Below are 27,241 nucleotides of genomic sequence, written 5' to 3'. Positions count from 1 at the left end.
AAATGACCTCAACCTCGTCCGTCCATCTTGAGATGCACGGTCAAATCTAACAGTGCAGTACACGTCACCAAACCAGACTGGTAGAAGAAGAAAAGCTCTATGATCAGCCATTTTCTCGTGGCTACACCATCCAGTCCGTCCATCTCCAGATGGACGGTTTAAAAAAGAGAGAAACCCGCTCTAAACTGTCCGAATCCCCCACACGCTATATTCTCTCCGCCATTCCCTCCCGTCTCCGCCCCTCAATGTTCTGTCCAAGTTCCCGTTTGGAACGCGACCAACATCAAGAACTACAAGCAAAAACCCAACTTTGATCGATGGGTAACGTAATTAGGAAGCTCTTTGATGCCGTCTTCGGCAACAAGGAAATGAGGGTACGCATCCTTCTCACTCTGATCATCATCTTCTTGATTCTCACCTCCCCATGTGGGTATTTTTCTCTTAGATTGTGTTATTGATAGCATGGTTCTTGTGACCACCATCCTTTTAAAGTTTGTTCTCTCGATTTTGAGTTGTCTCATGAATTTCGTTTGGGTGGTTACTTCGTTTTCCTTCTTTGATCATGTGGCTATGGATTTTTTTTTTTTGCGTTTCCTTTGATGGGGTGAGATGGGATTGGGATGGAAACCCTTTGAAAGAATGTGTAAGATATTTGTTTGGGTAGTTGTGTGAAAGTTTGGATTGAAAAATCAGATATGGTGCTTTCCTTTTCTGTGGAAGACCGTGGTGTGAACAGAAAAGACTTCACAAAGTTTCTTGTTTCTTCACCTATAGCCAATGCCTACATGTGCTTAACCGATCCCTTCATGGGAATTATCCCCCAAAAGGAACCTTTCCTCTCGGCGGTCGTTTTATTTCGGATTAAGAAGATGTGGAAGCGCAGAATACAGACAGTGTGAAAGTGGGAAAGATGGTATGTCATAATTAGAGTTTTAGCTAAGGCTCCTATTCATGTTTTCTGTTGGAAAAAAATGACTGAAAGGCATCACTGAATTGAATTTGGTCCATGAATGTAAGACATTTCGAGAATTCTTGATCTCTTTAAATATCTCTCTCAATTCACAAGACAGGATTTGAACTTATGCTTCTTTTGGACTCTTGTTTAGAATCTCATATGATATGAAAAATATGAACCATATGAGATTCCTTTATGGATAAGGACTTTACCCTTGAGAACTATAAATAGAGAGTGTGCTCTCTTTTGGAAAGGTGGAGAGGTACTTCTTGACTTGAGAGAGAGAAAAGTGAGGTTATATCTCTTTCTTTTTTGTTGCTCTCAAGAAACATAAGAAATGAGGGTGGTTCATCGGTGTCTGGAGCTTCTCTTGATTTTTAAGAGTGTAAGAGAATGTATCAACCTTTTGGTGATAGAGATTAAGGTTCCGATTTCACGCATTGATCCTCTTGGTAGGTTGAACGACAGGTGTAGTTGTTCTTATTTGTAGTTTTATTTGTTCTCTCTTGTATCAGTGACAGTGACTGACTTATTTGTCAAAGGCGGCGTGCAGCTTCACTGATTGGGCAACTAGGTTAGGCAGTGAGGCCCTATATTACCGCCTAGGCACTGCTTAGATAGGATTTTCTTTTGAATTTTTTGTTTTTAAGATTGTTTTTGAAGACATATCATTTGTTTTCTTCTTCAAAGAGGAGAAGAAGAAAGTGAAGACACGTTATTTGTCTATTGCTTGTATTATGTCTATTGTTGAGAATAATAAGAAGACATATTAATATAATTTGTCTATTGCTTATATTATGTCTATTGTTGAGAATAAGAAAAAGAAGAAGAAGACATATTAATATTATGTGTCTATTGCTTGTATTATGTATATTATTGAGAAGAAGACATTATTTGTCTATTGCTTATATTATGTCTATTGTTGTTAATTTTTTTGTATACATGATTTTATTTTTTGTGTATTGTTCGTTCACATTGTTAGTTATATGGTTTGTTTATTCAATTGTTAATTTATTCTTAATTTGTTTGAGCAGGTTAAGGTTATGTAATATAATTGTTTTACAGTGTTCAACGACATATTATTTGTCTTTTGCTTATTGTTGATTGATTTTATATTGTATACATTATGTTTTTTTTAAATTTTTTTTATTTGGGATACCGCTTAGGCCGCCAAGGCCCCGCCTAGGCCTATTTAAGGGCTCACCGCCTATACTCCGACTAGCGCCTATGACAACTAAGGTGACTGATTATATTAATAAAGACTCTCGGTACTCTTCCCGTGGATGTAGGTGGTTTTGCTGAACCACGTAAAATCCTCTTGTCTTGTGGATATTCGGTTATTTGCTAGTTTTATTGTGATTTTCAGTGTTCCCTAATTGCATCAATATCATATCTGACCTAGTGTGATCCTAGGCACAGACCCCAAAAATCACATGGACTTGATAACATGGAGGCATATTAGGAATGCTTATAGTTTAGACTTCAATTCAACCATGAGATCTGTGGATTTTGTTGAGGTTATCAAACTTCTCCAATCTAGTTCGCCTTTTCTCAATTAGCAGATGCCTGATTCTTTGTATTTCAGTTGCCATTCTCCAGGTTGATAGGATCAAGGAATGATAGGATTATTGGAGTTGCTTCTATCATAACCTTGGTATGGGGGAGAAAGGTCTAGTTGACAAGAACCTCAAGTGAACTAGACTCCAGGTATTGGAGTATCAACGAAGTCTTCAAAATATTTAAGCAATAAGATCAAAATTGTTAACACTTCATTATAGTTGTGGTAGTGTAACAGTCCCTACCTGTGCACCATGTCTCATAAGCCAGAGAGAATCCTGTTAAAGTTTTTGATATAATTTTCTACAAAATTTAACCTCAGGTTGTCTATAAACTAGAATTAATTACATAGCTCAAGTATGTTCCCTAGAAACTGAAACTAGATCAATACTGATCCACATCTATCATCCTCTGAGCCACAATAACTTGGAGAATTCCATTAAATTCTAACGTACTGGAGTACTGATGGATGGGAGACAACAAACCCAAAACCCCGCCAGATATGTGGGAGACCAGAAACCCACAATCTGGTACCTTTTCTCAAATTACCCATTACTCTAATGATTCAGTTTCAAAGTTAGATTCCTATGGAGGGAAGAACTTGTTCGAAGTCCGATAATGTCCATATTATACTAATGCATTCATCTATTACATCCCTGTTATGGCTTTCACCTCTATTGGAGGCATATCTAACAAGCTTGAAACATTCTAGCCAATGACTCAGTGTCCTCTAAGATTTTTAACATAGAAATGTCTAATGTGATGTCAAATACAGAGTGCGCAAATAACTTAATGTACTCTTCCAGACCCCAACAAGCAGGGCAGCTCACTTTAGTAGGTTGTCTGTATTACCCAATCATGCATTCACCGTTAACATTTCCCAATGCCATGAGACTAAAGATATAGTGGGCGGGAGAGATGTGGTTAGAAGAATTAGTAAAGGCACCATCACCTCTGAGGAAAGGTTGGCAATAGGTGGTCATGATAGTGTTGAGAAGATGGTCAGGGAGACTGTCTTGAGGAGAGTAGTTGCAACAACTAAGGAAGAATCAAGAAGGGTTCATTGAAAGGGAAATGGTTGATGAGGACTACATGGAGATATGCTTGCAGGACAGGTGCACAGGAGACCAAATATGGAAGATTATGAATATTTTCTGGGATGCATGGCAGAATCGGATAAGGTGTCTTTTTAGTATCCGGTGAACCACGCACTAGAAGGTTACTTTTTATTTTTTTCAGCAAAAGTGGAAGTATTGAGACTAGGTGAAACCCATGTGCTGGAATGGATGATTGAATGTGCAATAAAAAATAATAAAATAGAAGTGGAGGGATTTAAATAACCACTGTTATGGATATTCCTTAGCCACTTCAGGAAGTGAAGGTTAGTATATGCTAGATAAACTAGATACAGATCCAACATCTTGTGTTGGTAACATCATGCAGTTTCTGAGTTTAAGAAGACATTAAAATGGAATGGTGAGATTGGGGAGCAGTCCAGGCTGCCGAACCTGCTAAATACATGATATCTGACATGTGAGTTGTGACCCAACAGTACAAATAACGTGTATGTTTATACTGAATTTTAATGTAGATAGACATTTGTAGAAACATGAGTGTAAACATTTGCATATAGATGCACAGAGGCAGTATGAATATGTCTAGATGATTATGAATATGCATTGGCATGTTCATTGAAACTGATGAATGCATGAATGTACTTTGTGTGTGTGTGATGCAAATAGAATTTCTTTGTTTCAACAATATGGATAAAGAGGAAAGTTGATTACTATGTGGCAAGTTTTTTTTCCCTGATGGCTATAGAAAAGTTTTTCCTTTTTTTTTAATTGTCTGTAATCATAGGTTTAACCATTTTTGGTGTGTTAACTTTTCAAGTATTCAGTTTTCCTGAATTTCTTAAAAAATAAAATCCAATTTACTTGTAGGTTGTTATGCTTGGCTTGGATGCTGCTGGTAAAACAACAATACTTTACAAACTTCATATTGGTGAAGTTCTTTCAACCGTGCCCACTATAGGTTTGTCTTTTTTTATCGTATGCAGTGTCATATAATTATAATTCTCAAAACTGATTATTAGTTGAGTAGGTCTTGAAGTTGATGTGATTCCTTTGTATACTGACAATGATTCTTCATCAATTATCTTATATGAATTATTCATATATGCTAATGAAATGCTTGTATGTGAGTTTTAACTCCGAATGCTAATGCGTATAAAATATGCAAGTCAATTGCCGCAATGGTGAACCAGAACCATTTGTTCAAGGCTGATATATTTGTTGGAGCTTGTAGTTCTTGCCTTGTTCTATTTTAATAATATTTTGTTTTTACCTTACCATTGACTTTGAATTATATGCACAATACAGAGTAAAATGATGTTATTTCCAAATATTTTATTGTTTATATCATGCTGTGATCTTTAAATGCATTTAAACAGGATGAGCTCATATTGTGATTATGGTTTATCAGTATGAGTTGCCTGCTAGAAAATAAATGTGAAACAGGAACACATCGTTATCTCAACTATTATAAGCTCTTTCAAACTGGTTTTGTTAATGGAGCAGAAAATGTGTTGGGAGTTCCTAATTAACACAGCTAGTATTACCAGATCTGGCCAAGATTTCAGGCCAGTTTAGCAAAGCTGATCTTCAGTTTTTGGTTTAACCCGCCTGACCCATCTTAGTTTTTCTATTATGGTGAAAATCTGAATCCAATCTGAAGTCCATGAAGACCTGACAAAGCCATATCCAGTTCTATGTACATGAACCTGGCATCAACATGGCTGGATCCAGCCATAGACCCAATGGGTCAGCCCAACCCATCCAGAGATCTGATGCCCAATACACAGCCAGGTTGATGCTTCAAGATATGTACATCTAATCCACGAACCTAAATGGTCAAGTCTGAACACCCAGACTCCAACCAGCTTGATGCACTGCGAGCCCTGCTGGGGCCAGTAAGGGTTGAGTGGTAACCTGGGATATTAATCAAATGCTGGATGTCATTGGTTGTGGTAACCCTGCTTGGGCCAGTAAGGGTTATCCCTTATCAGCAATAATATTGTGATTTAGGATTCTATTGGTTAACATGCTGAAAGTGGGCAACCATATGAGCAGTTCTGTAAATTCCACTTTGGATTGTTGAAGAGGCAAAAGTGCATGCTGTTTAGCATGTTGAAAGGCTGTTGTAGATCAAATCTGCTTCACTTTGTATTGATGTGTCATGTATTTCTTAGAACTTTTGTTATCTACATGCGGTCATTACATTCCTTTCAGCTAATGTTGTGATTCTAAATATAAATGATTAGTTCTCTTAATCTCTGCTGAAATCTCTGCTTGTTCTAGTTATAAATTTGAAAATCACAGAAACATACTTCTCTGTTCTTGAGAACTTGGCTTCTGAGTTCTTGTTAGTTGGCCTCCGCTTTCCTAGAGTTGTGATGACACACATCTGAAGCTTGTGGGATACAGGTTTTAATGTTGAAAAGGTGCAGTATAAGAACGTGGTATTTACTGTATGGGATGTTGGTGGACAGGAAAAGCTTAGACCGCTCTGGAAGCATTATTTCAGTAACACGGATGGCCTGGTAATGGGATTACTCTTCAGTTGTACTATATTTCCATGTCATTGAAAACAAGAGTTTCGTTACTCTCAATCACAAAAAGAGCTGTCAACTGTAACACAGTTTGTATATCACTGACCCCAATGTATTTGTAGCTAAAAGTCCAGTTATATTTTGACAGATATACGTTGTCGATTCACTAGATAGAGAAAGAATAGGGAAGGCAGCATTGGAATTCCAGGTCAGTTTTCCTTTCTTTTGAATTTCTTATTTGCACCAATATGTTCTCCTAACTCAATGGATTGTCTGACTTGAACCAGACAATTGCAAATGACTCTTTAATGAGGAACAGTGCCATCCTAGTATTCGCCAACAAGCAAGATATGGTCAGATGCTTATTTCAATTTGAAAGTATTTTATTTTTTTGCTTTTGAATCAGTCTTAGATCTGATGCATTTATTGAACCATGATGTTTTGAATTTTGATCCAACAGAGAGGAGCCATGTCTCCTGCTGAGGTGTGTGATGCTCTTGGCCTCCGTGACATGCACAACAGAAGGTGGCATATCCAGGCAGCTTGTGCCATAAAAGGCGAAGGCCTGTATGAAGGTTTGGATTGGTTGGCTTCAACTCTGAACGAAATGCAGGCGTTAGGAATCACAACTTCAGTTGGTGGAATGGCTCGTTGACTGAATCAGACTCGAGCATGTCCTGTTTTATTTCCATCATACAACGAATTAAAAAAGTACGGTTGAGACTTGATATGTACTTTCAATTTCTGTTTTTCAAGTCTCTCAAACACGTTATTACAAGCTCAACTTAGGCCCTTTTCTCTGTATTTTGTTTTCATCTGTAGCCTTGAGATTTATGTACAAATTTATTGCCTAACTTTGTAATTGTACAGTTTTCAGTATGAATAAAAACAGCAAGTATGCAAATATGACGTGTTTCCCACCTGTACGACAATCAATGTACAAAAAATGACCATACTGTACGACAAAATGACGTGTTTTCTGAAATGCTCCACAATTTTGAAATCTCCCCCATGTCCAAATTCGCAAATTTTCAGCTTTAAAAGAACTTTTTTTACCCTTTGCACAAGAGAATTTTCTTTGAATATGTGAATTTCCTTTCAATTTTGAAAATATGCAAATTTTCTCTCAAATATGCAAATTTTATTTCAAATATGCGATTTTTTTTAAAATATGCAAATTTTCTCTCAAATATGCGATTTTTTTTAAAATATGCAACTTTTCTCTCATATATGTGAATATGTGAAATTCCTTTCAAATATGCTAATTTATTTTTAAATACATGATTTCCTCTTAAATGTGTTTTTCCTCTTGAGTTCCACATGATATGTCTCTATGCTCTCTAGAGCTCACTGTATTCCCATGATGTTTTTGCAGAAACCCTGAATTCCCTGAATTTCACATAAATTAATACTCAAATATGGTTAGTTTTCATCCCAACAAAGTAGATTCATACATCAAACACATGCATCTTTTTTGTTTCACAACCTTCATGCGAAATTGTTCTTCTTGAAATGTTGTACCTCGCTCCGTTTCACAATACCCATGTAGAATACAGAAATTTGCGCATACATCATGTGAATAACTAAAAATCTGCTCACTTTCACAAATACCTTACGAATTTCGCATATATAGTACAAAATTCATAAGGAACCATGTGAAACTCCCTTTAGGATATGATCTTCCAGCAGATTTGCAAATATGTGAAGAATTTCACATATTACAATACGAACTTCACTAATATAACATGCAAACCTATGTTAAGTAAATATTCTTCGAAGAGTTTTGCAAATGTATGCGTACATTTGTAAATATTTGTATATGTGGATCTTATGCCTCATTTACAGACTTTCTGAGCATTCACACATTGGACTTGAGATTCACAGATTTTTTGAAGACTTAAATGTGAACCTCTCCATTTTTTTTGAATATATGCACTAGCATTAAATGTGATGCTTCGATATTTAAAAAATAATGGTTCACATTTTAGGGATTTGTTTGTGGTCCCCAACTTCTTTTACCCCACCGTATTTTCCCTAACAAAATTTTTTGGCATTTTTTAGACGATTATTTTCAACAATTATTTTTTGCGGTACTTCATCAACAACATTTTTTGCATTCGGAACATCATCGACGGTGAGATATTTCGGTGAGCACATTGTTAATGACTGAAACATCTATTTTTTAATTTTTTTGGCATAAATCTATTTTTTTAACTAAACGTTGGCATGAATCAGTTATTTTGGCATTTTCTTTTTCTATTAAATGAATACATAAAAGTACAACTCTAAAAATCACTTCATATTTTATTTGTTTATGTTATTTTGGCATTCTTTTTTCTAGTAAGCACATTCTTTTGTCATTCTCTTTCTACATATTTTTTTACTTTTAGGCATGCCTGTTTATCCTATACATTAAATTTTATTTCTTGATACTACTTGATTCCACTCTTGATCATAAATCTAATACATTTTGTGGATCTTGATTTGGATTTCATGATAAAAAGTTATCTCTCTTCTCATATGACTCTTAATTTGTATTATAATTTGATCATGTTGCACAAAGTTTTTCTTATTTATATTCATTTGTACAATATGATGGTTGACAGATGCAAGTGTGTGCCTTGATTTTTTTTTTTGAGTTATGTTCATAATCATTGTCTTTTTCTATATACATGAATTGACTTCTTTTTTAAGCTATAATCATCAATGCAATCCTTGGATAATAAGTTCTAAAGACAATAAGTGGCAAAGTTTGTTCAATTTGTTTTTATAAAAAAAAATCAACTATTGATTATAAAGTAATTATTAAAGTGATTGTCATAGAGGCAACAATACCTACATTAACACCTAATGATAGAACAAAGCAAAGAGAGCAACAAATACCTTGCCCACTTATTGATTTGTCCTACTATAAAGTACAATTGAGGCTTTACACGTAGATAGAAAAGAAAACTACTTCGTGGCAAAAAATATGAGTGAATAACATATACTACAATAAAAATGCATCATGAGTAAAAGGAGACTCAAAAAGTTGGGCTCAAATAAAAAGCAACCAACACCTTCAATGACAAAAGTATTGCAAAAGAAAAGGTTAAGAAGTTTGTTGTCAAAACCATGTCTCTCATCCCAAAAGCATCCAAGGAAGGAGATTCATATGTCCAATCAATGATGAAGAAGTTGAATGAGTCATTGATTGAGTTTATTGTTGACCTCAATGTCCATCTAAAGAAAGCAGGAGACGTGACCATCTGCAGTAACAATGGTGAGATGCAAAGTGATAGTGTGGATATTATGAGAGTGGGAAGGGCGAAGGAAGTGTCTCAGCAAGAGGAGGATGTCATGGCTGAGATGGAGAAGATAGGAGGTGAAGGTGATCAATGATGTTGATAGTCCTCAGCCGATAGAGAAGGAAAGTATACTCATGTATTTTGTTTACAAATTTATATTCATTACAAATAAGATTATATATATGTATATTTTTTTATTACAAATGAAAGAAAAATGAGCAAATAAGGATGAAGAGACAAAAGCAATACTTCCAACATAACTTATCAGATTCTAAGATTTGATCTAAAACTCCTTCCATATGTATGTAAGATCTCCATAAATTTTTAGGATTTATGGATCTACGATTTAAGAGAAACAAATTTATCTTTCTGATTGGTCAAATCAAAATACACAAAACAGAATATAACTTATAAAAAATCAACAAAGAAACTTTAAGATTTCAAAAAGAACTTCAAGAAAACCATCCAACAATATCTAAATCCATTAAGAACACATCATGTTCATGTATACTTATATTTAACATGTAGTACATATAACAATTCAGCACATAACATGAATATAACTCAAAATAAACCATTTTTTAAAAGAAAAACATGTTTGATCTATACTACGAATAGAAATCCTTTTTACGAATGAAATCATGGTATTGAATCCTTCATACAAAAAACAATATCAGTTCCTACATGAATCTAGGCTAACATATGTGTCGATATGCATCCGAAGATCATCTCATGACATGCTCATGTATCGTAACACTATACACACACACGGTTAAGGTGAACCTACCTCAAATCGTTAGATCCTATGAATAATCTTCCTGAAATTTGTTTTTGTTGATCAGTTCCTTCTCATAACTACATAACCAATAGAGATGCAACCACACCCTAGGCGTCGTGGAGATTTTTTCTCGGAGAGGGGCCAGAGAGAGATATGTGGGAGAGAGAAGGAAAAATGTGTGTGAGAAGGAAGGAAGTTCCTCTCTAAATAACCTTTCTCAAGAGATCCTTTAATTGAATAAGGAAACAATGAAACAACCTAGCTAATTTGGATTTCTAATTACTTAAGAAACAATTTATAAATTCAAACTAATTAGGATTCCTAATTTATTAAGGAAACCATTTATACAACTTAACTAATTAGAACTCCTAATTAACTAAGGAAACAATTTAGGACTAATCTTGGACTCTTATTCCAAATGGATGTATATCCATTGAGCGTCCCACCTCTGAGTCCAAATTACAATATCCAAGGTCTACTTCAAGATTCAGATACTAAAATTATAATTATCTAAATTAAAATTTAGACAAGAATTAAAACATGAATTTTATTTTTATTCCTTAGAAAATTTTTAAAAAATCTTATGTGTTACACAAACAAACATAAATCATTTACAACACAAACAAATATATATATATATATGAAAAAAAATCCTAAGCAATAAATCTAGTAATAAATATTAAATGAAACATAAGAAAACAAACAAAAAACATCCACAACAACCAAACACAAATACCATGAGCTATTAAATGTTCATATATATAAAGGAAAAAGTTTGAAATGAAATAAAATTATATATATATATATATATATATATATATATCAAACTCACTTTTCGAATTAACTTGGGAAGTTGATGCTAAGAATACCTCAACCTCGTCAGAATGCAACAAAAACATTCGCGAGAAACGATGCAAGGAGAGAGAAAATATTGAAGGTTTCGAAGAAAAAAGGATTAGGGTTTTTCCATAAACAAATGAGAAAAAAATTAAATAAACAAAAATAGCTATATATAATTCAACAAGCAAGTGAATGTAAGAAAAATCATATGCCAATTTTTTTTGCAAATCGCCCCATATGTGGATCTTCTTAAGGATCAGAGATCTACACGATTCTATACAAATGTCAGACTGTATATACAAATTTAGTGGAATATTTGCAAAGTTTAAGAGGTTTCAGTTACAAAAAACTCACAAATTTAGGTATACAAACTTCATTCTATATATGGGAATTTAGTAAAATATTTGCGAAGTAAAAACAAGTTTCAGTTACAAGAAGTTCGTATATTTAATTATGTGAACTTCATATTATATATGTGAATTTAGTAGAATATAGGCTTCAGTTACAAGAAGTTTACATATATAGTTTTGTGAAATTTCAGTTACATAAAGTTTGTTGATTCAATTATGCAAAATTCATGTTATATATGTGACTTTAGTGAAATATTTATGAAGTTTCAACAGGTTTGAGTTACATAAAGTTCATAAATTTGGTCATATAAACTTTATACTGTATATGCAAATTTATTGAAATATTTGCAAAGTGTAGACAAATTTCAGTTACAGGAAGTTTCAAAGATTTAATTATGCGAATTTTGTGAGATCCACAAAAAAAACATGTGAATCTACCTTTTAGTGAAAATTTGTGATATCTTAAGAGCGTACCAATATATTGCACAAACTTCAAGAGACTTGCTCGTGGGGACATTTGCGAATTTAGACATGGGGCAGATTTCAAAAATTATAGGGCATTCCAAAAAATGCGTCATTTTCTCTTACAGTACAATCATTTTTCAAGCAATGTCAGGGTATTCTACTTTCTACGGTCATATTCAAATAATGGTATTCCATTTTCTTTTGCGGGTGGCATAATCATTTGTCTTTTGCGGTAGTAAGAACTAGGCATTTGACCTAATTTACAGTTTTCTCTGCGGCTGTGGAGTGTAATTGAATCCAACTTTTCAGCAACATCACGTACCGATCGATTCCTTGGAATGCTATTCATTGAGATGGGATCAAAAGAAACAATGATTTTTAAGTTAAAATTTTTGTGCTTTTCATGTGTTAAAGTTTTGGGGGAAGATATGACCAATTTACTAAAAAAAGGAATACGAGACTTCTCTTAAGATGCCATTCTTGGTAAAAATGCCTACATAATTGTTAAGATGGCTTATGATTTTTTTTTTATGAATGTTTGGCATTGAGGATCGCAATTTTCAATTCTGCCATTGTGGTGTCAGAAAAACTGCAATGAAACTTCAGTACTTCAACTGCTGAAGAGTTAACTGCACTCATGCTAGCCTGAGTTTTGTCAGCCTAATCTCCCCAAGTCCATTTGCATGCATTTTCACTAGAGCTCATTCAAGAAAAATTTTACCTAGACACAAACTCAAGCTACCTGCCTTGTCAGGTCAAGCCCCAAATCTAGTTGGCACTCTTCGACACCAGACAGTAAAGTAGACATACAAAGTAATAAATAACGTTAAGATTAAAAATGAATGTCTAGTGAAGATTTAGGATCATTAATGATACAAAAATACATCTGAATTATTGACAAATGGTTCAAACAAAGTTATATCAACCAACCCTTTTTTCTCATCGAAAACAAGTTAGCTGATATAATTTAGCTTGAACCATTTTAGTCAATAATTCAACCGTATTTTTGTATCAATAGTGATCCTAAATCTTCACTAGATATTCATTTTTAATCTTAACGTTATTTATTACTTTCTGGTGTTCTATTCCCTCTAACAGTTCTTAATTGTCCAAATTTCCAACCACCAACACCTTATAGAAATGGTTGGTCAAAATATGGTTAAGTAGAAATGTCTGTTTAAGCATAGAGACATTCATTTATCTCACTTTTCGCACTTGTTTCCTCATTCAACAAATACAAATAAATGTTAAAACCCCAGTATGGAATTTTTATTGGCCGTTGGATCACTTTACATTAGTTGATGGATGACTCCATTTCAGCTACTTCCTAAAATTTAAAAACATAGTTTAAATTAACCTACAATTAAAAAATAAAAGTTACTTATTACTGACATCCCATATAACAAACAACACTAACAAGTACATAGCAGTTGGAATCTAGTAAATAACAAAGGAATATTTTTATAAGCAAGCATGAAGATCACATGCATATATTAATTCATTCTCGCAATGGACTCCAATATGTATAAAAAAGAAAAAGAAAAGAAAACATGCCAGAGAAATACAATTTTGCAAACTAGTTGACTTCACATTAAGCTACTTGACAACTTTGGAATGCAAGCTTACTGAACAAATGAACCTGAACTGCTGCACTAGAGTGCAGTTTTCAAACTGATGAAGATAACCATAACAATTTACAAAGGGAAACCATATTTGTCAATTAGCTTAGGTAAGACCATTCTTCCATCCAAAAGTGCCTGACAAGTGACAACCAATGTCCTTCAACAGCACACCAAACCCAAATTCATTGACCTTGATTTATATTGAAATCCAAGATCACAGTTACATTAACAACAACCATTTGTTGGTGGTTGATCTTCAGGCTTCTGTTTCAAAATATTTCGCTTCACAAGTGTGGATCCCTCTTCCAGTAGACAAGGCACATCTAGAATCTGTGGTATATCATACAAGCTGGTGTCTTCAAAACTACATCATGACAAAACACACAAAGAAAGAACATCTCGCAAGAACAGGAATGAACACACACACGCACACACACACACAGATGAGAATATGCAAACCAAATATGTGAACTGGGTTTTGCAGTTTGTTTGTTTGTTTTACAATATAGACATGATCTACATGCATGGTTTTATATGAATAAGCTTTTGGATCATCTACGTGTGGGTAGGACTTTTATAGAGTATGAAAATCAATGCCCCAAAATTTTCATGAATATTCATTGCTTAAAAAATCATATTTTTTTATCAGAAAAACATGATCTACGTGTTGGTTCCTAGCAAATTGATCATGCCAAACACATCTATGGAGTCGGTTTTGTGAAAAAAAATTCTTGAAAACCCTCAAACACAGTTATTATATTTTGGTCTGCATATTCTCATCGTCCTATACATACATCACACCCAAAATTAATACAAAGGGATAAAACTTAGTTAAACCTTAATACATGAGGGTTTTAAATTTAGATAAACCCATAAGCACACCCTCCCATCTACCATGCACATATATAATAATAATTTGTACGCTTAGACAGTTTCTATATCTGACACTAAAAACATCGTCAGATAATGCCAAAATAATCAAATTGTGATTGTGTTTATTTTTATTCTATATGTTTTCATTCTATTTTTCCTTGTGGATAGCAACTAAGATTTCTCCAACTCAAAGAATTAAGAACATTGTCTCTTATTTTTTACCATCTCAATCCTCATCAGTGTTATCAAAAACATGCCTTGAGGCGCAAAAGGCACGCCTTGCCTTGAGGCGCGGCCCTCTGTGCCTCAAGGCGCAAACCTGAGGCGCAAAAAAAAAATTTTACAACAAAATTTTAGAGACATAATCAACAAAGTTTTTGTAGGTTAATCTCATATATTTTCCAGTTATTTCAGTTATGTAATAAGTTTATTAGTATATTACTATATTTTAACTTTTGTTGGTTAATCTCCGTATATTTTTCAGTTATTTCAGTCATGTAATTAGTTTCTTAATATATTTTAACTTTTGTTGGTTAATCTCATATATTTTTCAGTTATGTAATCAGTTTTTTAGTTAATTTTATATGTTAATCTCATATTTTTTAGAATAATCTCATATATTTTAACTTTTGTAGGTTAATCTCATATATTTTTCAGTTATTTCCTATGTCACAGAGATTCGGCCAGACAGGTGCCGCACCCGCGTTGACACGACGCCACGCGGGTGCGGCACTCGGTGCGGTCAATGCACCCAGGGTCATTTTGGTCCATTTTTTGGATTTTTTTTTTAAATTGCCCTATGAAATGGGCTGCGGAATTTAAAAAAGATAGCACAGACCAAGTACCTCAAAAAATAAAACAAATAAATTTGTTGATCGAAGTAATATACAGGAAAATCACTAGAAATGCACAAACCAAGATATACAAAGAGAGAAATATTGAGCATTTTCTTGCTTCCATATTTGTGATGTCCCAAACAACTTCACAAATATAATATGTGTAGAGAGAGAGAGAGAGATTACTTGTTCTGATGAACGATGGTCGCGACTCTCGACCATCTCTCTCGCCAGAACGAACGAGCGATAGAACCGGAGAGAGACAGAGAAAGGTTCTCTCTCATGGCACTTTTATATTGGCTAATTTTTCACGGAGAGCATTGTTCCCATACAGCGAATGCTTGTGAAACGACTTGTACGGGTAGATCCCAACACATGATTCCTGGATGGATAGTGTAAGATCATAATTGCTTGAGCGTTGTGCTTTCTCATGATGGGGTGAGCCGCACTTTTTTCTTGCGTAATGAGAACCGTCCATCTTTTCGACGTGGTGGGGACAGTCTCGTGTTCGACGAAGGACGGTGGTGGGGCCATCATTTGTGCATTCTTCACTGTTCATCTTGTTACGTGTTGGCGCAATCTGACGCTGCCTTTTTGGAACGCGAAAATATAATGGACATGGTGCAGTGACAAGTTTGGGTTGGATTTTATCCATAAGTGCTTGCCCCGATCCATTTTTCTGAGCACACTGACACCAAACCCGTACTCCAGTTTTGTTGGGTTTGGGACTGGTCTGTCGTATTATGGGCATCCCATGTCCAAAGATCCCAATTTTGGTCCAGACCCCACTTCTATATATATATATATATATATATATATATATATATTTTTTTTTTTTTTTTTTTTTTGCCGCACCCCCGCACCCATGTGACATAAGTTATTTCAGTTATGTAATCAGTTTCTTAGTATATTTTAACTTTTGTTGGTTAATATCATATATTTTCCAGTTATGTAATCAGTTTTTAGTTACTTTTATACGTTAATCTCACATTTTTTAGAATAATCTCATATATTTTAACTTTTGTAGGTTAATCTTATATATTTTTCAGTTATTTCAGTTATGTAATCAGTTTCTTAGTATATTTTAACTTTTTTTTGGTTAATCTCATATATTTTCCAGTTATGTAATCAGTTTTTTAGTTACTTTTATATGTTAATCTCATATGTTTTAACTTTTGTTGGTTAATCTCATATATTTTCCAGTTATGTAATCGGTTTCTTAGTATATTTTATCTTTTGTTGGTTAATCTCATATATTTTTCAGTTATGTAATCATTTTTTTAGTTACTTTTATATGTTAATCTCATATTTTTTAGAATAAACTCATATATTTTCCAGTTATTTCAGTTATGTAATCAGTTTCTTAGTAAATTTTAACTTTTTTGGGTTAATCTCATATATTTTCCAGTTCTATAATCAGTTTTTAGTTACTTTTATATGTTAATCTCATATTTTTTAGTACTTATTTGAGATTTTCTATTTCTTATTGGTCGTTATTTCATCAATAAAGCATTTCTTTATTTATTTGTATTTTTAGATATTTTTTTATAATTTTTTTAAAGTTTTCAAAAAAAAAAATGACTTGCGCTTTACGCCTCGCCTCGGTTTTTGGTGGAGCACCTCGCTACGCCTCAACGCTTTTCACAACACTGTTCCTCATACATCTAGTATAGTATCACAATGTTACCGTGAAATATACACATGATATTATTGTGACTTTTTTAAACAACATTAGACATCATGATATTATTATGATATTTCCACAAGAGGGGGGCACATTTCTGGCTATGGTCAAGTATAAATCATAAGTTATCAAAAGATATCCAGAGAAGGGCCTGTATTGAAGTTTCTATTGCAGATTATGGTCTCATCAAATGCAGTTTGTATATCTGCATCCCTTGGTCTAGAATGCAATTGATTATACTCGTCCCTTTCACTAAATTTTGCAATGTCTATCAACTGAAAATGTCGCACATATTTCTGACACTGTTATGTTGAAATAAGGTGCATGAATGGAACCCAAAATGTAGAAATAAAACTAAATTTAATTCAAACATTTCAAATTATAAGATGTCTATATCAGTATCACATTCAATACTCCAATTTAAACAAGTCTTAGAAAATTGTAGAATGAATGAACCTCATAAAGTCCTCCATTAAATGATTTCTAAGGGTGTCAGAAAGATTCCTCATGAGAAAAATCAGATCCATGAAATGTAGGACAAAAATTTGTAAATCATATGTTCAGTTATAAAAAATCTCCTTTTCAGAAAAATAAAGAAACTCTTGAAACAAACTCATTGCATTTCACATGATAGTGTCATTTGTTACATATAGTCCCACCCATGGTTGCCAGTCGAGGAAGCGGGAGCGGGAAGTGAGGCACTTTCAAAATTTTAGGAAGCAGGAAGCGTGGGACGACTTAGAAGCGATTAACGAACCGTCTCGGAAGTGACCTAGGAAGCGAGGGGGAAGCGAAAAAAGAGGAAAAAAATAAAAATAAAAAATAAAAAAAATGAAAAAAGGGGGAAGTGTGGGAGAAGCGCGGGGGAAACGCGCTTCCCATAAAAGGGAAACGCTTCCCTGCACATTTCAGAAGCGCGACGTTTTGAAAAGCGCTTCGGGGAAGCACGCTTCCGGAAACTCTTCTTTTTTCCAACTCGTGCGGCCTAAGTCCTCTCCGCAACCCAACGGGGAGGCTTAGCAGTCCTTCGCTCCTAAGCGCACACAAAATAATGGCCCCAAAGGAGCCTTTTTCCTTTTTATTGCTTATAGGAACTTTACACTTAGCCGATTACACAACTTAGACTTTCGTCACCCTTTTTGCCTCTACAGAACCCTACACAAGCCGAGCTATTTATAGTCGACACTCTGCAATTACATGGGATTTCTCCTTTACATGAGTGGGCGCCGAACTTCAGCGCCACACCCCACCATCCCCTGATGGTCACCCCAATGTGAATCCTTAGCAACGTGGCCCAAGCTCATGGCCACATTGCATAACCGTTCCCGCTTGTTGTGCCGAAGTCTGCCTTCTTCGGTCATGGGCCTGCCCAGGTCGGATCGCTGCAATCGTCCTCCGCACGACTGCCTTGATGCCTCCTTCGTGGGCTACATGGCCGCCCCCTTCTTGACCACGATATTCTGTAGTTGCTTCCCGTGCAGCTGCATGCCTTAGCTACTTGAAGGGTCGTTCCAGCCACTCCCGCATTTCATGCCGGTTGAACCATGCCCGCGTGCATAGGAGACCTCCGCCTTTCTCGGAGTTGTCTGAAGGTGAGTCGGCCTTCACGCTGCCTGTCTGTCTTCAAGACAATGCCCAAGTCCAGCCGACGTGGCCCCGAGGGTTGCGGTCGACTGTCGGGAGAAGGGTCTCCTATATAAGTGCTTTAGGAGCTGACTCACCGCTTGCAGGAGGAACCTTAAGTGCTTGGCAACTACCATAAGCTTTTGTGGCCTCCTTCTCTAGACCATGCAGTCGGGCGGCAAGGCCAGCACTGGTGTTGCCGCGTCCTGGGTCCTCAACCATGACCGAGCCACCCCTTTTCCACTTGGACGACAGCTTTGGCCCTCGGCCTCTCGCCGACGGCCTGCTTGGCCATGGCCGCAGGGTAGGGGTCTTACAGGCCTTCCCCACCCGCCGAGCTCGACATCCCCGTCGAGTCAGCTAAGTATGCATGTACTTGTTTAAACTGCCATAGAGTCTCCTCCCGTTCCCAGCTATCTTCAGGGTCGATGCCCGACTGCGGCCGAGGTAGCACGCGACAGGAAAGAGGCCGTAGATGATGCCCGAGACTGCTTGGCCAAGGTCGTTCGGCGCATGAAGAAGGTCGTGGACAAGAATCGACGGTCACTCGAGTTTGCTGAAGGGGACCAAGTGATGCTCAAGCTCACGCCTCAAATATGGAAAAAAAAATCTAGTAAGGTGGTGCACAGAGTGTTAGTAAAGAGGTATGACGGACCCTTTAAGGTTCCAAGGAAAGTGGGGACCGTGGCATATCGGCTAGAACTGCCAGCCCGGATTAAGTCCCATCATGTTTTCCATGTCAGCTTCTTGAAGCCATTCCATGGAGATGAAGAAGATCCTGCCCGATCCAAGTCCCAGCGAGCCCCTCCAAGTGTGAGTGTCCAGTTCGACAGAAAGGTCGAAAGGATTCTTGGGCATCGAATGAAGGGCCATGGCAGAATGGCCCAAGTACGAGAATTTCTTGTGCGGTGGAAGGACCAGGCCACCACTGAAGATAGCTAGGAACGGGAGGAGACTCTATGGCAATTTGAACAAGAAGTACAGGCATACTTAGTTGGCTCGACGGGGACGTCGAGCTCGGCGGGTAGGGGAGGTCTGTAAGACCCCTACCCTGCGACGGTCATGGCCAAGCAGGCTGTCGACGAGAGGCCGAGGGCCAAAGCCGTCGTCCAAGTGGAAAAGGGGTAGCTCGGTCATGGCTGAAGCCCCAGGATGCGACAGCACCAGTGTTGGCCTTGCCGCCCGACTGCGTGGCCTAGAGAAGGCGGCTACAAAAGCTTATGGTAGTTGCCAAGCACTTAAGGTTCCTCCTGAGAGCGGGAAGTCAGCGCCTAAAGCATTTATATAAGAGACCCTTCTCCCGACAGTCGACCGCAACCCTCGGGGCCACGTCGGTTGGACTTGGGCATTGTCCTAAAGACGGACAGGCAGCATCGAGGTCGACTCACCTTCAGACAACTCCGAGAAAGGCGGAGGTCTCCTATGCACGCGGGCGGGGTTCAACCAGCGTGAAATGCGGGAGTGGCTGGAACGACCCTTCAAGTAGCTAAGGCATAAAGCTGTGCGGGAAGCAACTGCAGAACATCGTGGCCGAGAAGGGGGCGGCCACGTAGCCCACGAAGGAGGCAGTCGTGCGGAGGACGGCTGCAGCGATCCGACGTGGGCAGGCCCATGATCAAAGAAGGCAGACTTCGGCATAGCAAGCGGGAACGGTTATGCAACGTGGCCACGAGCTTGGGCCACGTTGCTAAGGATTCGCATTGGGGCGGCCATCAGGGGATGGTGGGGTGTGGCACTGAATTCGGCGCCCACTCATGTAAAGAAGAAATCCCATGTAACTACAGAGCGTCCGCTATAAATAGCTCGGCTTGTGTAGGGTTCTGTAGAGGCAAAAAGGGTGACGAAAGTCTAAGTTGTGTAATCGGCTAAGTGTAAAGTTCCTGTAAGCAATAAAAAGGAAAAGGGTTCCTTTGGGGCCATTACCTTGTGTGCGCTTAGGAGCGAAGGGCTGCTAAGCCTCCCCGTTGGGTTGCGGAGAGGACTTAGGCAGCACGGATTGGAAAAAAAGAAGAGTGCCACCGAATCTTAGCTACCAAATAACTACAAACTAATGAAATACCTATTTTCCATGTCTAATTAGGTACATATAGTGTCCCTCAAGGTTATCCAGCTCCAGCAGCCACCAATTCTTTTGTAATATGACCCTCAGTAGTGAAGGTTCTAATATAGGGCTATAGATGCAATTCTTGGGTGTGTATGTGACTATAGCCTGTGAAAATCTATACCATGGTTTGGCAACCAGACCTAGGTAAGAAAATGAAAAAGTTCAATCCGACAATATTACAGTTTTGCAGCAACTTTCATTGTAGACCAAAAAGTTAAGATATTTAAACTTCTCCCAATCCACCCTCAGGGCTGGTCCCTTATACCCCAGTCAGGTTTCAGGAGGGCCTGATGTACACCCCAGGGTTCCCAAAGTAGGGGAGAGGGGGATACCTTTCAATCTTTCATCAAAATAAGTGAATAAACAAGTCAATTACAGTATAAATTTACCCTTTTACCTAGATACATGTTTTAACTTTGAAAGTCAATTAAGTAAATTGATTGTTACACCTTCCAGATAGTTTATTCCTGAAGACTCAGTGTGACTATGGCTTGAACAACTTAGAAATAATTTTCCAAGGATAACTAGGTCAACTCTAAAGACAGTGTCATTCAGTGTTATCTTCAAACACTAGTACAAAACTCACTAATCCAGTTTTCCAACCATCATAGGAAGTCAGTTCCAAGTCAAACTTCCCAATTTAACAGTGCTTATGCAGATCAGCTTTGTTTGATACTCGTTGCATACTACATCCCTTTAAAATCGACGGTATTATCATACTACACTATAAAACAAACAATGAAGTACCAAGAAGATCAAGTCTAAATGGACTAATGGAGCATACCTTCAACGCAAGTTCTTCAAAGCACTTCTCAACATTTATGCTATTTTTTGCACTGCACTCAAGAAACAAGCATTTATACTCTTGTGCAAGTGCAAGACCTTCCTCCCTCGTAACAGCTCTTTCACTTTCCTAACATGTACATCAAATAAGGTTAGTCACCAAAAGTTGAAAACTTCAACAGAATTACACAGCATTCCAGATTAGATGTTAGCAATCAGGAAACTAGAACATACGAAATTTTACAAAGGCCTACTGGTACTCCTGTAACTTCTCAGGAATGCTAGCACAGAATGCTGCACCCAATGAGCGAAATATATTCCTGTCAAATGAGCATCAAATTTTGTGGATATCCATTTTAAATTTGCAGCTATACTTATGACAAGCATTACAACACATTAATAATCCCTAAGGAATACAAAGCAGATAGAAGATTTAACATTTCAGATCCAACCAGTAAATGATGGACAGTCATTCTTGCTGATGTCTTAGGGAAAGGTTAAAGGAACATAAATCAGAGGGAATATGGGCATCCCATATCCACCATCAAAAACGTATTCAGAAGATGTAATTTGAGGGCATCAAAGAAGCTCCAATGGACAGCACAATCTTTGCTTGAAATCTTTTGGACAGACTGAATAACTGATTGCAGCTTCAGCTTCAAATATCCATGAGAAAGATAAGATCATCAAAGATCAACTTAAGTTGTTAATTCCTTTTGAACAACCCTGATCCTTATTTCAAGCCAAACCATAAAAAGGAAACATCCTTGAATCTTGCCAGATTGGTGCTGGTGCTAGAGAAAAAAGCTCCTTGATAAGAATACATTACCTAAAAGAAGCTTCTTGCTATATAGGGAAACTCGTTTCTTTACAAGCTCACTTCAGAAGTGAGAGACTCCTTGCTTCCACGAAAAGAGAGAAAACTTCGGATAAGGTTAAGGACTAAAGCCTGAGTCTACTATGATAATTGTGAAGTCACAGTCACACCAACTTAACCAAGGATCTCTGGTTTGAATCCCAGCAGGGGCTATCCGCCAGAACGGCTATGAAAAACTACAAAGATACATGGATCTCTATCAACAAATATAGCCAAGAAATTAAACCTTAATAGCCATTTCCTCCCAGATCAACCACAAATTGGTGTAAGATGTTGAATCATAACCATGTAAATATGTGCTTCACAAAGGATAGAGGCAAATCAGTTTTCTTTTTAACTTAACACAAGATACAGGGCAACTGAATTTTAGTATTTTCCTGTAAAAAGTGAGAATCCACCTCAGTAGGTTGTGCCTCCCATCAGATGAGAGATTCAGACACATGAAATTGTGGCTTGATTATCAGGAAGGAGCTTGATAGGAAGTGCACCTTATTTGAAAGTTGTGTTACATGTGTATGCGTGTGTGCCACCTACTTGGGCATGCAATCTCCTGCCTGATTTCCAATCATGTTCAGTCAATGCCGTGTTTTCCTATAATAGCATTTAAGAAAAACTAGTTGTGACTGTAGGCTTATCTCTCTATAGACAACTTATCAATATCCCCATAACTAGCCATTAGTCTGGATTCAGAGATTAGCTCATGCCAAGTGACATCAGAATTATGCTCGTCTATAGTTCAACTAAATAAATTAGTCACCCCTTGTTGAAAAAGGTATTGTATCACCTTTCTTTACACACTTTGATTGAGCTTATCCAGAGATATATGCATATTCTCATCCATCATGCAGATATAACCACTGAAGCAACAGTAAAATGAATAAAATAAACTGATACTTTTGCACAACAAAAGATCCCTCATATTTACAGCAAAAAGGCTGTCATGCCAACATAATATATAATAGATCATCTCAGGGTAAAAGTCGGCAGTCACTGTATAAAAGACAGAAAATGTAGTCTGTTAGGAAAAGTTCATCCCATGGGCCAAAGGCATAGTTTGCTTAAAGTACCATAAGGTAATGTACAAATTACCCAAGGACAATTGCAATGTACTTCCACTTCAGATTTTATAAAGTGTTTTCCACAGAATTTACCATATCAACTTTGTTTCCAACCAGCATTTTGATGCAGTCTTGATTAGTTGAATACAGTTCCACCTCTTTTGCCCATACATCAGTCAAGTTTGTAAATGTCTCCCGTCGGGTAACATCATAAACTATTACATTGCAGCAGAATATGCATGTCAAATAGAATTCAGACTAAGAATCTTAATGTTCCCAGCTAGAAATACATAGTAAGCAGAAAATAAAATACCAAATATAGAAAACAAAAAAGATAGATGAAAAACATCCTACATTAATTGATTGAAGAAAGCTTAAACTATCCCATACTGCTTTACACCATCACCGTGGTAATTAATGTCACAAGATGTTGCAAATCTGTGCATGACATATTTACATTTTAACTGAAGATCATGTATTAGCATGTCTATGCATTTGTGTCGTGAAGATATCATAAAGAATTTTTTACATGACATCATGGATAAAACACCCAAACAGGAGAACCATATGAGAATCAGGAACAGGTGAATTTGTTTATTATTATTAAAAGAGTAGCCCTCCAAGAATAGATGCATCCCTATCTTAACTCTTAATTCACAAAATAGTGAAGCTTATCAGCACTTTTTTCTGAATGCAAAGCAAGACAAACTTGGCATGAGAAACAGTTGAAACAAAGGGTCTACGATATGCATCTTAGTTTTTAAGGCAGAGACTCCATAACAATAAGGGAAATTAATATGTAAATAAAACCTTCAACTTACAATCTATCCACTAAAGTTTTCATGGGCAGTTGCCCAAAAGACAAAGGATGGTTATTTGGTTGAGACTTATCACAAGTGGGAAGCCCTGAGTGCCAAGATAGGAAGCAAACATCTAAAGCAATATCAGAAGAGCAAGCAAGAAAAATGGGCAGTAACAAATAGGAAACATAAAATGTTAAAAAAGATTACAAGTTTGCAAACAAGAACTCTGTGGAAACTGTCCAACATTTTGCAATAAACATTGCAGAACCATTGTAGGAAGTACAGAGAATTATACATGGCAAAAATGTTTTTCACCAGAAAGCAAGCCTGGGGCTAATAGGGAAGATTCAAATGACCATATCTAAACAGTATATAGCAGCAAAAGATTAGCCCAAAAGTTAAAAGTTTCCCTATCTTCTTTTATTTTCCTTCCTATACAGAAAAGACAACACTTAATTGTCTAGGCCTCTTCCATTTATAAATAGAGATCTCTTACAATCAAAATGTTTGTCAGAGAAAACCATCATTTTGCATAATGACCTTTTTTTATGCACAGATACAAGATAATTAAATATGATAATACAAAATATACATCGATATATACTTTCATCTTTTTGTAGAATGGCTATATTAGTGTTACAGAAACATAGTACTACAAAATATACATACATATTTGCATTATATTTTTGCAACATGGTATATGCATCTCTGTGCACACATATGTGCTCATGCAAACATGTGTACCACATGGAAACAGCCACCAGGAACATGAGAAAGCTATTCTTTGAAATTCTCCACTAAGAATAGCAAAGGAGGAATAAATACAGGACTAAAATTCAACCATCCGTGCGTGTTCATTGACCTCACTTGTTAGAATATAATATGTTCATATACATATATGTATATATATCTTTTGTATGTATATATATATAGAGAGAGAGAAATGGGTAGGTGCGAAATTGATATGTGCTAAATGGGTTTTTCTGCCCTTTCGGTGTATTTTCGCAGTTCTGACCCCATAAATGTGTTGGGCATGGTCCATTTACGAGGAATCCACACCTAGATCATGTGTTTTTGATGAAAAAAAATGATATTTGGAGCCTCAAAAATTTACAAAGATTTTGGACCGTTGATTTTTCGAACCTTATAAAAAACCCACCCATGTGTCGGAATCGAACACTTCAAGACTGATCCCTATAAAATCAAGTACATAGATCACATCTATACGGTCAGAATTTTAAAATAAAACGAAAAAACCCTGAAAAACTCATTTAGCATGTATCATTTTGCACCTACCCATTACTATATATATATATATATATATATATATATATATATATATATATATATATATATATATATATATATATATATATATATATATATATATATATATATATATTATGACTGTAATATGTTTTACCCTTCAGGGGTATTTTGGTCTTTTGACCTTGCAATAGGAACAGCCCATTAGGGGATAAACTGTTTTTTTATTTCATTTTATTTTTCTCTTTATTTTTTCCATGTTTGGCATTTGTTATATTATCAAGGGCATTAATGTCCTTGACAATATAATTGTTGGGGAGCCCCCGACGGCTAGAATTCTAGATGCTGGGAGCTCCCAACAGCTATATTTTGGGAGCTCCCCACTCCCTTCTTTATATATAAATATGGGCCTTGAGTAGGGGTGGCAATTGTGTTCGGTTGGCGGGTCAGCATACCTCAACCCGAACCCGACCCGTTTATTAAACGGGTCGGCTGTGGCAAACACGAACCCGACCTGTTTAATAAACGGGTAACCCGACACGACCCGCCAACCCATTTAATAAATGGGTTGGGTCGAGTAAACGGGTTCGCGGGTTCGCAGGTCAGGTTGGCGGGTTGACCCACCCGCCTAACCCGTTTATTAAACGGGTCAGCCGGTTGGCGGGTTGGCATACCCCTAACACGAACCCGACCCGTTTAATAAACAGGTCAGGCGGGTCGACCCGTTTATTAAACGGGTTCGTTTTTTCCAAACCCGAACCCGCCTAAGAGGCGGGTTGGCGGGTCGTGTCAGGTTTTGCCACCCCTAGCCTTGAGCCCCTTGTAATGTATGAATTTTGTGTGCATTATACCCTCAATAAAGATTATATTTTTTACCTTTTGTGTGTTTTTTATTGGCCCATAAGTGGCTCTTGTTCTTGGAACTGCTTTTGTGTGATTGTGACTCTTGCTTGAGGTGTGTGGAGGCTTCTTGATTTCATTACATGGTATCTGAGCTATCGCAATTTTGATCTTGGGGAAGCTTGTTCGTGTGGACGTGAGATCATGGATCCTGTGATCGTAGGCTCGTGGTGCCCAAAAGAACTTCGCTTTTGTTCTCTTCTTCTTCCTCTCTATCGCTCTATCTTTCTCTTCTTGTATCTATGGAAGATGAATGAGAAGTGATTGTCACCATACCTGTTGTAAGAGAATGAGCTCCAACAATGAATACCTCAAAAGAGCTCCAATCAAAATATTGAAGAAAAACATTCACAAGAACCAAGATAAGTTCACACACAAAACACCCGAAAAGGGTATTTAACAATAAGAGAACAAAAAGATTTTTATAGATATTGATTGTCATTATGCCCGTGAAGAATTCTTGAAGAAAACCATCACTCTACCATATGTATCATCTGAATATCAACAGGTGGATTTATTCACCAAGGCATTGCCCTCGCCCAGATTCCATTTTCTACTTGGCAAACTCTCGGTTGTGATTCCGTGAGTTTGAGGGGGTGTTAGAATATAATATATTCATACTTCATATCCATATGCATATATGTATATGTTTTTTGTATGTATATTATATATGTTCAATACATATATATATATATATATATTTGTGAGTGTAATATGTTTTACCCTTTAAGGGTATTTTAGTCTTTTAACAATAGGAAGGGCCCAATAGGGGGCTAAACCAGAGTTGTCAGTCGAGGAAGCGGAAGCGGGAAGCAATATGGGAAGTGAAAGTTGAAAGCGAGGCACTTTCAAAATTTTAGGAAGCAGGAAGCGTGAGACGACTTAGAAGTGAATCAGGAATCATCTTGAAAGCGACCTAGGAAGCGAGAGGGAAGCAAAAAAAATAAAAATACAAAAAAAATAGAAAAAA

General features: G+C 36.8%; 2 protein-coding genes across 2 annotated transcripts in view; one reads left to right on the top strand and one right to left on the bottom strand.

Moving 5' to 3' along the window:
• The first annotated feature begins 204 nt into the window (after window positions 1-204).
• On the top strand, window positions 205-7,028 carry LOC149821765 (uncharacterized). Its single transcript, XM_089980759.1, has 6 exons — window positions 205-374; window positions 4,456-4,546; window positions 5,998-6,113; window positions 6,271-6,330; window positions 6,410-6,475; window positions 6,583-7,028. The coding sequence occupies exons 1-6, from the start codon at window positions 318-320 to the stop codon at window positions 6,775-6,777; spliced, it is 585 nt and encodes a 194-aa protein (XP_089836885.1). The 5' UTR covers window positions 205-317; the 3' UTR covers window positions 6,778-7,028.
• A 6,365-nt stretch (window positions 7,029-13,393) lies between these two features.
• The window catches only part of LOC149821764 (ras-related protein RABC2a-like), a 44,707-nt gene continuing 30,859 nt past the window's right edge, over window positions 13,394-27,241 (bottom strand). The window contains exons 4-6 of the mRNA XM_089981514.1: window positions 23,396-23,517; window positions 21,369-21,497; window positions 13,394-13,794 (exon numbers count right to left, since the gene is read on the bottom strand). Coding sequence (XP_089837640.1) covers window positions 13,690-13,794; window positions 21,369-21,497; window positions 23,396-23,517 — 356 coding nt within the window. The 3' untranslated portion in view covers window positions 13,394-13,689. The remainder of the gene's footprint in view (window positions 13,795-21,368; window positions 21,498-23,395; window positions 23,518-27,241) is intronic.

The sequence above is a fragment of the Nuphar pumila genome, chromosome 11 (genome assembly GCF_984573655.1).
Source record: "Nuphar pumila chromosome 11, dmNupPumi1.hap1.1, whole genome shotgun sequence".
Taxonomy (NCBI): Eukaryota; Viridiplantae; Streptophyta; class Magnoliopsida; order Nymphaeales; family Nymphaeaceae; genus Nuphar; species Nuphar pumila.
This window is presented reverse-complemented; position numbering and strand designations above follow the sequence as displayed.

Bases quoted from the DNA above. Each gene is read 5' to 3' on its own strand.
- LOC149821765 (XM_089980759.1), top strand. From the start codon at position 318: ATGGGTAACGTAATTAGGAAGCTCTTTGATGCCGTCTTCGGCAACAAG. The intron at 4,547-5,997 runs GTTTGTCTTTTT...TGTGGGATACAG, and splicing joins TTCAACCGTGCCCACTATAG to GTTTTAATGTTGAAAAGGTG. The intron at 6,476-6,582 runs GTCAGATGCTTA...TTGATCCAACAG, and splicing joins TCGCCAACAAGCAAGATATG to AGAGGAGCCATGTCTCCTGC.